The sequence below is a fragment of the Pygoscelis adeliae genome, unplaced genomic scaffold, assembly GCF_000699105.1.
Source record: "Pygoscelis adeliae isolate BGI_AS28 unplaced genomic scaffold, ASM69910v1 Scaffold121, whole genome shotgun sequence".
Taxonomy (NCBI): Eukaryota; Metazoa; Chordata; class Aves; order Sphenisciformes; family Spheniscidae; genus Pygoscelis; species Pygoscelis adeliae.
Genome location: NW_008824359.1, coordinates 5,341,837 through 5,357,097, shown reverse-complemented (window position 1 = coordinate 5,357,097; position 15,261 = coordinate 5,341,837). Strand labels below are relative to the sequence as shown.

The following is a 15,261-nucleotide window of genomic DNA, read 5'->3' as shown; positions in this document are numbered from 1 at the left end:
AGTGGGGAGGTGGGGGCAGATCGGGGCCTTCCTGGGCCCGCTGTAGCAGGGGACGTAGAGGGTTAGGCCTCTGCAGGCACTGTGGCTCTGGTGGGCTTGATTCCTCAGCAGCCTGGACCTTTCTCCTCGCCCCCTGTCCCAGTGGGCAGAGGTCAAGTCGGTGTCGTCTCTCCTGAAGGCTGCGTGTTGGGGAGGACAGGAAGCTCAGCCGTGCGGGTGTCGTGCCCTTCGCACCCATCCCCGGGGAAACCGTCCCCGCGGCAGCTGGAGGGGATGCATGGGCAGTGTTGTCCCCGGAGACCCTTTCGGAGGCTGGAGTGTGTCTTATACTGCGTAGGCAGGGTTCTTATTCTTTAGGGGTATGAGGGAGCTGGAATGTCTTGCCTTTGAAGAACCTTCCAAATGTGGAAATGGTGGAGATGTGCACGGGCTCTTCATCTGCAGCCCGAAGGGTTTTGTACACAGAAATTCATGTGCCGTTCAAAAAAGAGCAAAAAAAAAACCCACCACACTCTCTCCCATTTTTGCCGTCGCATGCTTTCAGAGCTGCAAGTGATCGTGAAAAGGAAAATATTAACAGGAGAAATCCAGGATGTCAGTTTTATTAGGCGGCATGTTTAAAGCAAACGGAGGTACCTGACACCGTAAAATCCAGAACTCTGCCGCTGTATACTGTGAACACTAGGCACGTACGTAGTTCCAAAAAGCAGTGAGGAAAAAATAACGGAAAAGTATTGTGCGCTGCATGTGCTTTTAACCAGTTGTGACATATCGGCTATGTGCCAGGAGGCTGCTAAATTGGAGGTCAGCAGAGGACGGGAAGAACCACTGTGTGCTTACCCCGTTCTTATGGTCTTCCATAACTGACTAATTTTGGTGGCTGTTAAGAGAAACAGCAGTGGGTTAAATAGATGGTGGTTTCACCCATTTTTGTGTACCAGAGATGAAATAGCTCTCTTTGGTGCTATTTTTTTTGATTAACACTTTGATTATACATGCAACGTTAAAATTACGGAAAGTGGAACCAGTTGATATCAGGTCATTAGGAAGAGGACCCATTACTTGCAAAAAAGCCTGCTAATGTCATCGGTATGGCTACTGCATGCCATATAACACCAAGGAAATTTTAAAAAACAAGAGGGGATTTAGTATTTATTTTTTAATAGAAATGACATGAATTGTTTCCTGTAGCAGTTCAAGCCGAAGCTCATCATCAGCTTGCAGTTCAAGCTGCTGTGCGCTCCGAGAGGTGTCTGTGCTATACGGAGTGTCTGTCCTTGATGACTAGCATCTGCACGGTACAGCTGAACAGATTCTGGACACAACTACCAGTACTTATTGGACACGGAAGAGGAACATCTGTGATTGACAAGGCTGCAAGAATAGCTTTGATGCATTTAAAATACCACCTTCTGACCCATGAGGAAACCAAAAATAACGAACCCTGGGGGGAGGGGAGAGAGGGATTGACGGATGGATTGACAGACAATTGATAGGACTTCTAGCTTTTGATCAAATCTCAGTGCACACTTTGATGTATACGAACAGCCTGGCTCCCAAGCTGAATGCATTACATTCCCCCCCACCCCCCAAGTTCATAAGCTTTGGGATCAGCACTTTCAGATGTTACATTCCGAACATTAAAGAGATTTCTATTAAGATTTATTTGTTAAAGAAAAACTTACTATAAAGTTCCTTTATTTTTGTGATAGCTTTTTTTTTAACAGCACATTCCTTTGATAGGTAAATATTCCATTTGCATTAAAATATGCAAAAAACAAAGAATAATTTTGTGGTATTATTTAAAACATGCCACCCAGAGGTATCTATCAATTTTATTTTAGTTTTCCAAATGTTGTGTCGTTACCAGACAAACACTTCCCTGCCTTTTTATTGCTGTTCTTCAAGGAAGACGTATAGAACCTTTAAAAACTGTGCATTAGAGAGCATTGAAAGTAATTGTTTTTGAAGTTCTGTCAGATCTGTGAAATAGGCCACAATAATCATCACTTATCTTTTTCATTTAATCTTTATTGATTTCATTGGCCTTTGAAATACAAAACCTCGTTCATCTTGAGAGGAAAATGTGGAAAGGAATCAGCAGTGCTGTGCTGTTTCCACTGGGTCAGCCCATTAGATGAAATCCACCATGTTCTCCTCTGCTTGAGCTCAAACTTTCTCTTGTGAGTTCTCGTGATCCATAACAGTATTTTTTTTTTTTTTTAATAAGGATGAAATTCTGAAAGCAGCTGTGATGAAATATGGCAAAAACCAGTGGTCTCGTATTGCTTCTTTATTGCATAGAAAATCAGCAAAGCAGTGCAAAGCCAGATGGTAAGTGAGAAGTGCCATGTCTGGGAATATGAGATTCGTAATTAGTGGGAATTTAGAAATTATCACAGATTATTTTATGTCCACAGAGGAACAATAGTTTTAAGATTGTTTGATTTCTGCTATTGTGGATATTTCGAATTCCTATTGCTTAGAAGTAGTTGAACAAAAGTAGCCAAATGTTCTCTTTGTCAGTGACTGCAGTGTTAGCAAATGCAGGATCACTTAAAATTGTGTACATGGTTTTTTTTTTTCACTGTATTTACACATTTTTAATCAGTGAGTATTACCAATGAAGTAAAATTGTACGATATTAATCCCTCTTACAGATAATTTTCTGATTTTTCATAATGAGAGTTTGGCTTGAGGATAAATGTTCAGAAATTGCACTGTGGAATTTCGTTTTATATAAAAAAATAGAAGCTTAAAACTAATGCAAATACATGCAGTATGAATCTGTTTGAGAATCAGACTTAGTTTCTCAACTACTGAACTGCACATATTTATTGGAATACTTCTGTATAAAGGTAACAGTACTGGCACAGTTAAAGATTAGTAAGATAATTGTTGAAGGATCCAGACCAAACAAGTCTACCATTTCTGGTACCTTTGGTTGTTGCAATTTTTACTTCTCTTTTTCTGGATTAATTTTGTGACTCCTTACTTTGGCAGAATAGAGATGGGGAAAGGAAGAAGAGGCAATATCTGTATGAAAAGTGGTGGATAACTAATACATTTTAAAGCTTAAATACGTATTTCATAAAAATACTCTGGAGTAACATTCTTTTGTGCAGAAAAAACTTGTATGAAATTTGGATGACAAGGTTTTGAAATCTCATTGTGATGATTCGGGTAAATACTGTTCTGAATTAATTCAAGACAAATCAATGGATAGCTTAGATCTGTCGTCCTTAATTTTTTTACTTTTTAACAGGTACGAATGGTTAGACCCGAGCATCAAGAAGACGGAGTGGTCACGGGAAGAGGAGGAGAAACTGTTGCACCTGGCCAAGCTCATGCCAACCCAGTGGAGAACCATTGCCCCAATTATTGGGAGAACTGCTGCACAGTGTTTGGAACACTATGAATTTCTGCTGTGAGTTACTGATTTGCTAGAGGTGCATACCAGGAAAATCTGCAGAGTTTGTTGCAGAGATGTGTAATTCCCTTCTCCCATGGTGCTGAAGTATGGTGGTTTCAAGTTGACCGAGTCCTTTTGTAAGCAAATCCTTAAGGACTCTTTCTTTTCAGTCGATGCATCTACCTTGAAAGAAGAAGCTTCTGGAACCTGGAGGGCAGGCTTGAATAGAGATAGGTGTATATTTTCTTGCTTCTGGTTGTTCTGGCTAGAGGAGTGTCAAGGTTGATGCTTTTTATGGGCTTCCATTTCAGGTTTATTTGGGTATTGAAACTGAAATATTGAAACTGGCTGATTGGCATGAGTGGGTGTGTGAGAGAGGATAAAAAAGAGAGACAAAAACACATGTTGAAATGTCTGAATGTGCAGCCGTCAGCTCTCTGTGCTACAGAGGGTTTCTTTAGGCCATGAGAAGAGAAGGAAAGTGTTGTTTTCCCGTGTGAGCTTTCTTAATTCTGGTGTGATTGGTTCAGTGTAAAAGCATAATGAGAAACTCGATTGTTCATTATCACACTGCTTGAATTCTTGTCCTTACTGTTAAAGATTACCCAAGGAGAGTTCTCTACTATTAGCTTTGTCAATATTATATTTTATATAATATTTTATTGTTGTAATGTAATACTACGTTGGCTTCTTTCTCTTGTCTGATTTAGGATTTTGTAACTGTACCATGTTCATGAATCTTTTCTGCAGTAAATGTGTAACAAGTTTAATATACGGTACATAGTACAAGGTTACTTTTTTGATCAGTCTTTGGGGACATTTAAGGGATGGTTATTGTGAGCCTGGGGGAAAACAGAGAGCCAGTTGTGACATACATACAATGTGTTTTTAGGGACAAAGCTGCTCAGAGGGACAATGAGGAAGAAACAGCTGATGATCCTCGGAAACTTAAACCTGGAGAAATTGATCCAAATCCAGAAACCAAACCAGCCAGGCCAGATCCTATTGACATGGACGAAGGTAGGATAGGAGTTTGTTGACTTTTTTTGACAGAAATGTGATCTCTTTGGTTTTTCTTTTTACACAGCCTCTGTACCCTGGATTTCTTTTGTCTCTTTTTTTCCACCCCCTGATCATTTTTTCTCACAGGTTTTGTCTTATTTCTGTATCTGGCCAGTCAGTTATACTTTTCTAGCTTTCTTTTCCTCTCCTTGATGTGTTTTCTGCCCTCTAACCTGTCTTTGTCATCTCTTACCATGACTGACTGTTCTTTGCTTTGACGACTGGTCTGCTTGTTTGCATTCGTATTTCTGTATCTCCATCTCTTCCCATCAGCTCATACCTCCCAGATGAATCCATGCTGAAGTACAGGAGGACTACATGACTTTTTTTTTCCTTGCACATAGCAATGTTATGAGCTAAAAAATGAACATTGCTAAAATTCCATGAATGGACCAACGGTGCTTTTGAACAGTCACAGGTTCACAAATATAGCTCTCTTGGATCTGGATGTAAATGAAATTAACAAGTTCTCTAATACAGTACTCTCAGATGAAGATGTAAATGAAATTATGGTTTCATTAATGTGGTCAGTTTGCCTCTTTATGTAGATATTTTCATTTGCTGTAGATATTAGTTGAATTATTTTCAACATTAGGCACTTTTTTCTTAAAGTCGTCTTTTCATCTGGCCAGTGATGTGGAAAATATATTGGAGCAACTTGGAGAAGACTAGTTTAGCGATAATGCAGAATGCCTGTGAAAACATGGGTTCATTCAGCTTTTAAAGATTGCTTTCTTATCTTAATGTCACTTTTTCCCTTACTCCCATCTTTAAGTGCAAATTCGTAGCTGTGTTTATCTGTACTATTGTAGATGAACTTGAAATGCTGTCTGAAGCTAGAGCTCGTCTGGCTAATACGCAGGGAAAGAAGGCCAAAAGAAAAGCAAGAGAGAAGCAGCTGGAAGAAGCTAGGTAAACTTACGCTTAGTTTCATATACTGGGACTGCTTTTGTTGACTCCGGAGCATTTACAATGCATAAAGTCAGGCACAGCCTTAAGTCACTGAAGAATCAGACTATTTGACAGTCAGTTGTGACAAGAGCTTCATTCTCGTTGTTTAAATATGTGCAGCCCTATCTCGGCAGCAACTGATTCAAGTAGTACCAGATCTTAGGATACAGGAGCCACCTATGGGTCTGCACTTTAAATCACGTAGTGTTACTGTTTCTTCAGACGGCTTGCTGCTCTCCAGAAAAGACGAGAACTTCGGGCTGCTGGAATTGAGATCCAGAAGAAAAGAAAAAAGAAGAGAGGTGTGGATTATAATGCAGAAATTCCATTTGAAAAGAAGCCTGCCCCTGGTTTTTACGATACATCAGAGGAAAACTACCAGTCGCTGGATGCAGATTTCAGGAAGCTACGTCAGCAAGACTTAGATGGAGAATTAAGATCGTAAGTGTGTGTTATACTAAGGATGGAACAGTATATTTAAAAAAACCCCCATATATATCTATAAAAATATATATATTTAAAATAAAAAAAGTGTTAAGTCCTGGAAATGTCTGAAATATAATGTGGGCAGGAGTTGTATTTTCCGTGGGACAGATACTAGTGCAGGTTGCTTCTGCCTTTTCAGTTTCCTGTACTTTTTATCTTTCTAAAAGGTCTAGTTGACCTTTTTTCCATGAGAATAAAGTTCCTCATGCACATTCTTGCTCTTTCAATGGAAATCCGAAGTTTTTTGAGGTTCCTTTCAGCAGTAGATTTGCTTGTGTATTTGCAGTCCTTTCTCCAAGTAATAACATTATAAGATTGCTTACAGGAGTAGATTTTACTTCTTGTGGTATTACTTTTGATGGAATTGTTCTTAAGTAGAATCTCCTTAAATGCTTAATTTCTCCCCCTCCCCCCCAAAAGATCCCAGAACATGCAGTTGAGAAATTAAATGCCCATCTTCGTCATGAGCAGTATGGCACGTATTTAATTGTACAATTGCATTTCCCACTACTTCTGCCAAGTGCTTTTTACTGAGAGAGTAGGTCCAGTAGTACATATGATGTGGTTTACTAGCTTGTCATCTAATTGATCATTTCTATATGGCTCTTAGTTCAGAGGGTCTGGCAGGAGCTTCAAACTGAAGCTTACAATTTCACAGGCTGACTCCATTGCTGTTTGAAGTAAATACCATTTTTATTAAATACTGAAGAGAAATTGTTTCCCATATCCCACAGAAAATGTTCGTCTTCCCTTAGCAGCTGCTGGAGAAAAAGGGACTGTCCACATCCTCTGATTCTTGCTATGTAAATTCTTGGACTGACACTTCTTTTCTTGCTCCAGTGACCCTGTTGATTGTCGCTGAAGCAACCACCTGTTGCTTAATTCCATAATTTAGAAGCATTACGCTGCCTTGTTGTAGGTTCTGCTGCAAGATCTACAGACCATATCTAATCACTTCTGCACCACAAGGTGGTTCACTCTTCCTGCAACGTGTTTTATTTCAGCTTATCCAACTTTTTGATTAATGTACAGGCTTTTTGCTCTTTGCTTGTTTGTTTTACTTTGTAGCTGTTCTGTGTGTTCTAATATGATTCTCTTATCCATAATGACAGTGAAAGGGAGGGAAGAGAGCGCAAAAAAGACAAACAACATATGAAACGGAAAAAAGAGTCAGACTTGCCTTCAGCTATTCTACAGACCAGTGGAGTGTCAGAATTTACCAAAAAAAGAAGTAAACTAGTGCTTCCAGCTCCTCAGGTAAGCTGTTCATTGATCAATAAACAACTTACAAGGCCAATGCCAATCAATGATTTCTGCTTTATCAAGTGGATCTCGTGGTTGTATTTTCTCTTACTATGCCTTCGAATTTTCTCTTTTGAAGATATCTGATACAGAACTTGAAGAAGTTGTAAAAGTAGGCCAGGCAAGTGAGATTGCACGCCAGACTGCTGAGGAATCTGGAATTACAAACTCAGCTTCCAGCACTCTTTTGTCAGAATATAATGTGACCAACAACAGCATAGCACTAAGGACTCCCAAAACTCCGGCAGCACAAGACAGGATCCTGCAGGTAGAGTATAAATGTACAGAACGGGCTTTTAGCTTTAGTGCAGTAGTCAGCTGAAGAGAAGGTGTAAGTACCATAGAAACATTCCTTAGGTTATGTGCGGTACTGGGGTTTGAACTGACACATGATCTCCAGGACACACTGAAAAGCGTAGAAGCAGATCCACTTCTATCTGATCAGTTGTCCACATGCTTCAAAACAGTATGATACTTTTACTTTTTTTTTTTTTTTGTATTATATATTGCGTGCAACTTTTAGCATTAACCATTGTCCTGGTGTCTTACATAATTTCCCCTTGTCTTGGGTGCAGCATCGAAGATGTATATGGTGTTCATGTCCTTAAAACAATGTCTTTTATGTTGTTTCTACTCAGTTTTGCTGTTCAGCTTTTATTTCAGTTAACAAGAAGTAACTGCAACAGTGCAAGAATATTTTCCTAGCACTTTATTGGCTTAAAACCACTTAAGACAAAGATTATCAAAAACCTACCTTTGCAACCCCTGGATTATATTTGCGTTGCACTGATTGTGAGTGTCTAGGTTCTTTCAAAAACTGGTAGCGTTGGGTAATGTTTTGTTGAGCGTGGGGAAATGGCTAAATGAAATCAGTGCAGCTAGTGTGTAAAACAAACAAACAAAACTCCACCCCCAAAACCCCACCCCAAAACAAAAAAAAAAACCCTATGTTGATAATGAGCTGTATTTCATGAAACAAAAACTGTTGATAGGAGAAAAGAGAAAGTTCCTGACTCTGCAGATCATGACCTAAGTCTCTGTGCAGTGTTTGCAGGGATGGTCACGTTCACCTTCAAATGGAGTACTCCGACATCACGTATGTTGCAGTATTATGCATATACACAGTTCTGTAGATGGATTAGGAGTCTTCTGTGAAGTTAATTGCTATATGCAGTGGTTTCATTATCTCAGCTCATTTTCAGAGTGCCTTAATTCTTCATTGTAAAAAGGAAATTAAAACAAAAAAGGGGGGTATTCATAAAAGCCCCAAATGAGTCACGGACCAAAAATCTGAATAGTGAGCATCTCTTCTGGAAACATTCTCTTTGAAGTGCAGTTTGGATAAACTTCACTGATGTTGGATTTCAGAGTGCAAGTGTGCTGTTCCCCGTGAAAATCAGGATCCTTAGGATGACTCGAGTATTTAGTCACTAATAAATCTTGCAGATTTATGGAGTCTGGCAAACTGAAGGAAGTTGAAACATGAAGTAACCCAGTTGTTTTTGCAGTTCCAATTTATAATGTATTTTACTGGAAATTAAGATTAAAATCCCTTTCAGTGGAACAGTAGGGTTTGTAAATACTGGTATATGGGAGTTAAGTGTTAAACGTTTTCCATGAACTGATTGGTATTCAAATAACTCTTCAGCTGTTCTTACTGCTACTGAATCTGTTACACATGTATAGTAGAGTGTGACTCTGAAAGTCGTGGTGATGTACTGCATGTCTTCTGTTATACAGGAAGCACAGAATTTGATGGCTCTCACAAATGTGGATACCCCCCTGAAAGGAGGTCTTAACACTCCCTTGCATGAAAGTGACTTTTCGGGGGTAACACCACAGAAACAGGTTGTTCAGACTCCAAATACTGTGCTTTCCACACCCTTCAGGTAAAGCAGACTAATTTTCTAATGGGTGCTTGGCTGGGCGTGTATCTAGTGGAGGTGGGTGGAGGGAGCGGATTGCAATGTGTGAAATAGTAGGTTATCGGTGCTTCAAAACAAATTTTAAGTCGCTTTTATTTCAAGCCCTTGTTGTACAGCTTTCTCCTTCTCTGTGTCTTTCACAAGCTCAGCCACATCATCTTTGTACAGTGTAGAGCTCACTGGTGTTTTAGTCCAAAATGAGGTCCTCTGTGGTCTGGCGCAATATAAATTATACTGAAGTAATACAGGAGTATAAATAGTAAGACGGAGCGTCATTCTGTACGTGGACCCTAGCCTTTCCAAAGTATTACCTCTGAGTCAAAGGTGTGGGAGGTCCCTTAGCCAAACCCACATTGAATTTTTGAAAAGCTGGAGTAAATATTTTATAAGCCATATATATCCAAAATAAAATATTTCTTATATTGCCAATCTAAATAGTATGGAATTGCCGGTTTAACTCTTACCGTGGGTCCTGAATAAATATATATCCCACAAATGCCAAATACCATACAGCTAAAATATATTACACTTGGTACATTTTGTCTGTCAATTTTTTCCACTTAGGTTCTAATTTTACTTGTACCATGCTAGTAGGAGAAGTGGAGAATGAAATAAAAAGGACCTTTATGGCAGCTTTTCAAAAGCAGCTTTATTTTGTTTAAAAGCTGTGTGCAAAAGCCCTGCTTTTTTAATTGGATCTACATAAATGAATCCTTTTCTAGAGATCTGTTGGCGTCAGTGCGGCGCAGAATGAATGTAGAGGTTGGCCTGGAGTGATCTGGCTGTTGATTTGGGTTATTTTATATTAAAAAATGTAAAGACATTCTCATTTTCTTGTTTGGGTCCTTTTGTTTGTGGTGGTTTTTTAGCTTCTGAAGTTCAGATTTTCACATGTAAATATGGTACCTCTGTATCAACTTGGCTTTCTTGCAGAAATGCTCTATCAGTGTGAAAATCTAAGACATTGAGCAGAGAGGGGAAAAAAAAAAATCCATTAACTGGTTAAAAATAAATAAACGGAAGCCATAACTTTTTAGGAGGCAGAGTAGTGAGGCAGAGTCATCATCTTATTATTTAGGCCAAAAGAGCAAATATTTAATTTAAGTACACCTTTTTTCCTATGATGGTATGAAATATGTAATATTTTGATGCAAGGTTTTTATAGAAGTTGTTGCCTTGCATTAGGTTTTTTGTTTTGTTTTTCACATGCTAGTTACAAGAATTTTCTTAAAAGGTATTACGTTGACAATTGTAATAGGGCTTTAAATACTGCATGGAACTGAGACAACTAGAAGAAAACAACCTGCTTACTTGGAAATTGCTTCTTCTGGAAAGTCAGCATAAAACTTTTTCTGCTAGTATAATCAACAAAGTAAATATATGCTATGAAACATTCATTTGAAAACACAAAAATTCATTTTGCTGTTTTTTGTGGGTGTCATCCTGCAAATGTTATTGCTTGTATTTGTTATACTAAATGAGAATTCATGAAAATCTGGGAACAACCTCAAGCAAGAGGAAGGTATCACTTGCCTCTCGAACATGCCCAGTAAATAAGGCACTGTTGTATCCCTTGAAAGAGGTGTGTTTCAGGCCATATATACAGTTGTGTTTGTCCACCATTATGGCATCTTACTGGCACGACAGAATTACAGTAACTGGTAGCGGAAATGATGTATTAAATCATCTTGTACAGTCTGTCTCTGCCAGGGTTATTCTCTACAGCACGCATACTTGTCATTGCTGTCGGAAAATATTTACGTAAGTGTAGATGAGTACCATAATGTAGGCTTTTTTCCTAAAAGTTTTGCCCCTTCCTGAACTTGTTTTCTTTGAGACATTTAACAATGTCTTGTCAGTTCATTAGTACTGTTATTATCATCACTATGGGAAACCTCATTATAAGTTGGCAACAGAAGGCTTGTGACTATATCCAAGACAATGTTTGCACGCCTTTCTTGTAGTAGGTTATTGGGATAGAGAACAATACTTCTTCCCAGTTTAGAGAAGAAGCAACCGAGGCCCACAAAATCTAAGACTTAATCCATCTTGCCTAACCTTAGGTGCTTAAAAGTAATTCTTGTAATGTAATTATTCCTTCAATAATCAGTGAAAGCAAAGAGGCATCTTCAGAGTGATTCATTCAACTGTAAGATGGAACAACTGTGAAGCCAGATGAATGCAGAGTGAATGACTTGCCACAGGTGGTAGGGAAATCAGAGCTTGCAATTAAACCCTCATTACTGTACCCCAGAATAGTGCCTGGTGACTAGATAATCTCTTCTCTCAAAAGTAACAGTGGGAGTTTGTGTTGATGTAGTTCCTGAAACTTCTCTTAACATAGTGACATGCCTAGATTTCAGCTTGACAGGTACTTGGTTACACCTCGGTGGGTTTAAACAATTTATTTTTTGGATTCTTCTAATTGCATATTATGGTTTCACTGACTCCCAAGAAAAAAATCTAGATTGAATTTATTAACAGTATTTACATAACTTTTTGCAGCATTCATACTTCTGCAAGTAGAGGGTTTTTTTGAGGGGAAAAAAAAAATGACTGTATCCGCACTTCCTCTAGAACACCTTCTCATGGACCAGAAGGCTTAACTCCTCGTGGAGGACTAACTCCTAAACCTGCGGCTGGTACAACTCCTGCTAGAACTCCACTGCGTGATAAGTTGAACATCAACCCAGAAGAGGGAATGGCAGATTACAGTGACCCATCTTACGCGAAACAAATGGTAAGAAGTACTTAAGAAGTGGATATCGGTGCTCTATTAATTTTCAGGATTTTTATTTCTCATCTCCTGAACAGAATTTTATTTTATAGCAAGTGTTATTTCTACCACTTGTCTACAGGTCTGTACTCATCACCTGATAAAATCAAATCTTTATTTGAAAGAACAGAAATCTTGCCACTTAGAACGGCTTTCAGTGCCCTCAGTAAAAGCACTCTAAGCTATTCGTCAAAGAAGACATAGTTAAGTTTCAGTCCTACTTGTATCTTTGAAGCCGAGCAGGAAATATATCTCAAGGAAAGATTCATTTTTCTTGCAATCCTACGCAGCCCTCAAATCCCTCATCATCTTGGCTTCCCGATTTACCTACAGGACCTTTTCATCAGCCTGTCCTGTTGACAACATTGAGCTAAAGGAGTTTAATTTTTGCCATTAGGAGCACTTGGTTTTGAGATCTCCAGTAATCTGAGTCCCATCCAGATTCTTTCATCGCCTTTGGCAACAGATGTTTTCATTCTTGGAGATTCAGCCAGATGTACCCTGCCAATTAGACGTGGTACAAAAGGGCATATACCTAATAGGTAGCACCTTGGGAACTCCTTTTATGTGGCTGATTCTGCAGCCTTAGCTGTGGCTTTGGGTATCTCCCACCAGAGCTATTGACATTTTTCTTTTTGGGCTAGCTAAGGATATCCACTTCAAGTTTTTGGCATGTTCTTCTCGCAAAAATAACTCTTCAAGTTCAGAATTTCAGGTTTCCCCTTAGCTTGAAGGACAAGGTTTATTTGATGTCCTTATACTTACTTTGGTTCTGCCTTAGCCTTTTTATAGTAAAAAGACTTTTCGCTGCTAGAAGGAAAACTGGGGCTTCGATTTCCTGATGGACTCCACTGGTTTCCAGATCTGGTGCTGTTTGTCTCATTTTCGTACTGTGCCACAATCCCCAGGTTTGTGAGCAACTGCAAGGAAAAAAGTTCCAGTTAGGCTTGCAAATACCCCTGTGTCCATCATCGGCGTGGACACATTTTCACATATTTTCAGTTTCTTGAAAGGCGTTTATGTGAATCTCCGCTGTTGTACTGAAGCTACTGGGAGGCGAAGGTGCCATGCTGTTGGTTTCCTTGAGTATTTCAGCCTGTTTGAAGATTTCATTAGCTATCTTTAAGAAAGCTGTGTGTTGTTTTTTAGCATCGGAGAGTTTCTGTGCTTAGTAGTCCATAAACTCTGGGGTGGTGGTCTGTAGGCCAGCCCGGATTAGTAACATGCCCCTTCAAAGATTTTGTTTCTGTTGGCTTTGTAGCAGACTGAGGTTGCCGGATGGTATTATTAGTTCATGGCTGTTAATGTAGATGAAAGGAATTTGATTGTATTGCACCATAGTGCATGAATTCAGAAGCATTATATCTTACTGTTATTTCAACAGGAGAGAGAGTCTCGTGAACACCTGCGCCTTGGGCTCATGGCCCTTCCTGCTCCAAAGAACGACTTTGAGATTGTTTTACCTGAAAATGCAGAAAAAGAACTTGAGGAACATGAAGTAGATGAAGCCTTCGTAGAAGATACTGCTGATATAGATGCCCGCAAGCAGGTAGGTGTGTGTGATGTGGATAGTGCCTTTTGTTTAAAATATGTTCCTTGTATGGCTCCCATAGTTTCATACACGTTTAGTGGAAGTGGTACAGCTTCTACAGAATAACAAAATAAAATGTACCTGTTTTCTGTGCTGCCATCAGAATATACACACACAGAGGCTCAATCAGCTTTCTCTCTGAATCCTTTTCTTAATTTGTTAAGGTTATGTATCACACGTCATTTTCTACGATGAAGTCTCTACCCCCAAAAGATAAAAATATAATTAAAAGCATTTTTCTAGAGGCACATGCTTGATTTTAAGCAAGTGATAATTGTGCCTTTTTTTTTTTTTTTTTTCTTTTCCCCCAGATTCAGGTTTTTCTCTCAAGGTTAAAAGTTACTGTTTGTGAAACGTAAGACAGGTGTATACAAATTCAGGCAGGCTGGTAGCACGCAGATAGAAATCTGCCATGCAGTGAATTGGTCCCTTTTGTATGACTTGTACCACAGGATTACCCAGACAGCCAAGTTGTGAATGGGTCCCTGTTGCTTTGTTTTGTTTTGTTTCAGAATCAAGGAAGGCTGGATAAAGTGTTAGTTTAAATTCTGCTGGTTAAATAGCTGTACTAGCCAGTAATTAGAGACACTTTAAATTTTTCTGTTTATAAGAACAGTCTCTTTTCCATTTGTTGCTTATCCTAATTTGTGTGATGCAAATCTGGTTTTGTTATATACCTTCAAATAAAAGTGTTTTTGAGTTCAGTGGGGTTTTTGCCAATGACTGTGCTTTGACAAGTGAACAAAATATTTAAAAAAAAAAAAAAATCCTATGCTCTGATATCTTCTAATATGATAAGCATTTCCCAGAATTTGATTCCTAGCATGTTCCGTTTGGGGAGGAACATGTTATATACATTTTCATGCACATCTCATGCGTGTACACACACACACACACACACACAAAAAGTCTGCATAAATACAGATAATTTACATGTGTAGAATAGAGAAAAGAATTTGAGTTGTAATACTATACAAGAGAATAGCATCCTGCCTTTCAAATGAAGGCATGACATGGCTGGGATTAGAACATGGAAGATCTTGGTCATCGTTCCTGAAGTTTTAGACAACACTGCCTTTTCATGTTATTTATTTCCTGAAAGTGGAATGTAAGGAGAAATTTCATGTCTTTACGCTTTCATGAGTATTGTTTTAGTGAAGTAGTTACTTTATGTCACAGAAGAGGACAAATAGAGTCTTTCTTTTCCTGGTGGGTTTCCTGTCTGGTGAGTCAGAGCAGATGTCAAACGTCATGTGGAGAAATTTGTAAAGAACGAAGTCTGCTGGGGTTGAGACTGAAGGAGAATTTGATGGCTGGAAATGACTTTTTAGCATCTCTCTCCTCTTGGAGTTAGTCTGCTGTGCTCTTCCTGTTTACTTTAGAGGCAGTAAATTATGATGTCATCACGTAGAGAGTGACCTGTTATTTGGCTCTGGCTTCGTAACATGGAGTCTTTATACTTTAAGGAATCTTTGCTGCAGTAATCAATCAGTTTTTCTATCACGTGCATTTGTAGAAATAATCTGATTGTATTACAGTAGCTGGAGTAACACTTAGCTTGTTTGTCTAGGCTCTCCGAGATGCAGAGCGTGCAAAGGAACTGAAGAGGATGCACAAAGCTGTTCAGAAGAATCTACCACGGCCCTCAGAAGTAAGTGGAAACAAAATTAACTTTTAAGGAAAAAAAATAGAAATAAAGGTGTTAACCATTATAGGAGGAAATACAGTCTAGGTAGATCATGAGAGAATGAAATCT

The 15,261-nt window shown here is 38.9% G+C and overlaps 1 protein-coding gene across 1 annotated transcript in view; it reads left to right on the top strand.

The window, feature by feature from the left end:
* The first annotated feature begins 777 nt into the window (after positions 1-777).
* Positions 778-15,261, top strand: part of CDC5L (cell division cycle 5-like) — a 34,380-nt gene continuing 19,896 nt past the window's right edge. Inside the window, exons 1-12 of the mRNA XM_009319742.1 lie at positions 778-804; positions 2,231-2,334; positions 3,266-3,427; positions 4,305-4,432; positions 5,287-5,386; positions 5,648-5,866; positions 7,024-7,168; positions 7,293-7,481; positions 8,954-9,102; positions 11,716-11,878; positions 13,299-13,463; positions 15,076-15,156. Coding sequence (XP_009318017.1) covers positions 778-804; positions 2,231-2,334; positions 3,266-3,427; positions 4,305-4,432; positions 5,287-5,386; positions 5,648-5,866; positions 7,024-7,168; positions 7,293-7,481; positions 8,954-9,102; positions 11,716-11,878; positions 13,299-13,463; positions 15,076-15,156 — 1,632 coding nt within the window. The remainder of the gene's footprint in view (positions 805-2,230; positions 2,335-3,265; positions 3,428-4,304; positions 4,433-5,286; positions 5,387-5,647; positions 5,867-7,023; positions 7,169-7,292; positions 7,482-8,953; positions 9,103-11,715; positions 11,879-13,298; positions 13,464-15,075; positions 15,157-15,261) is intronic.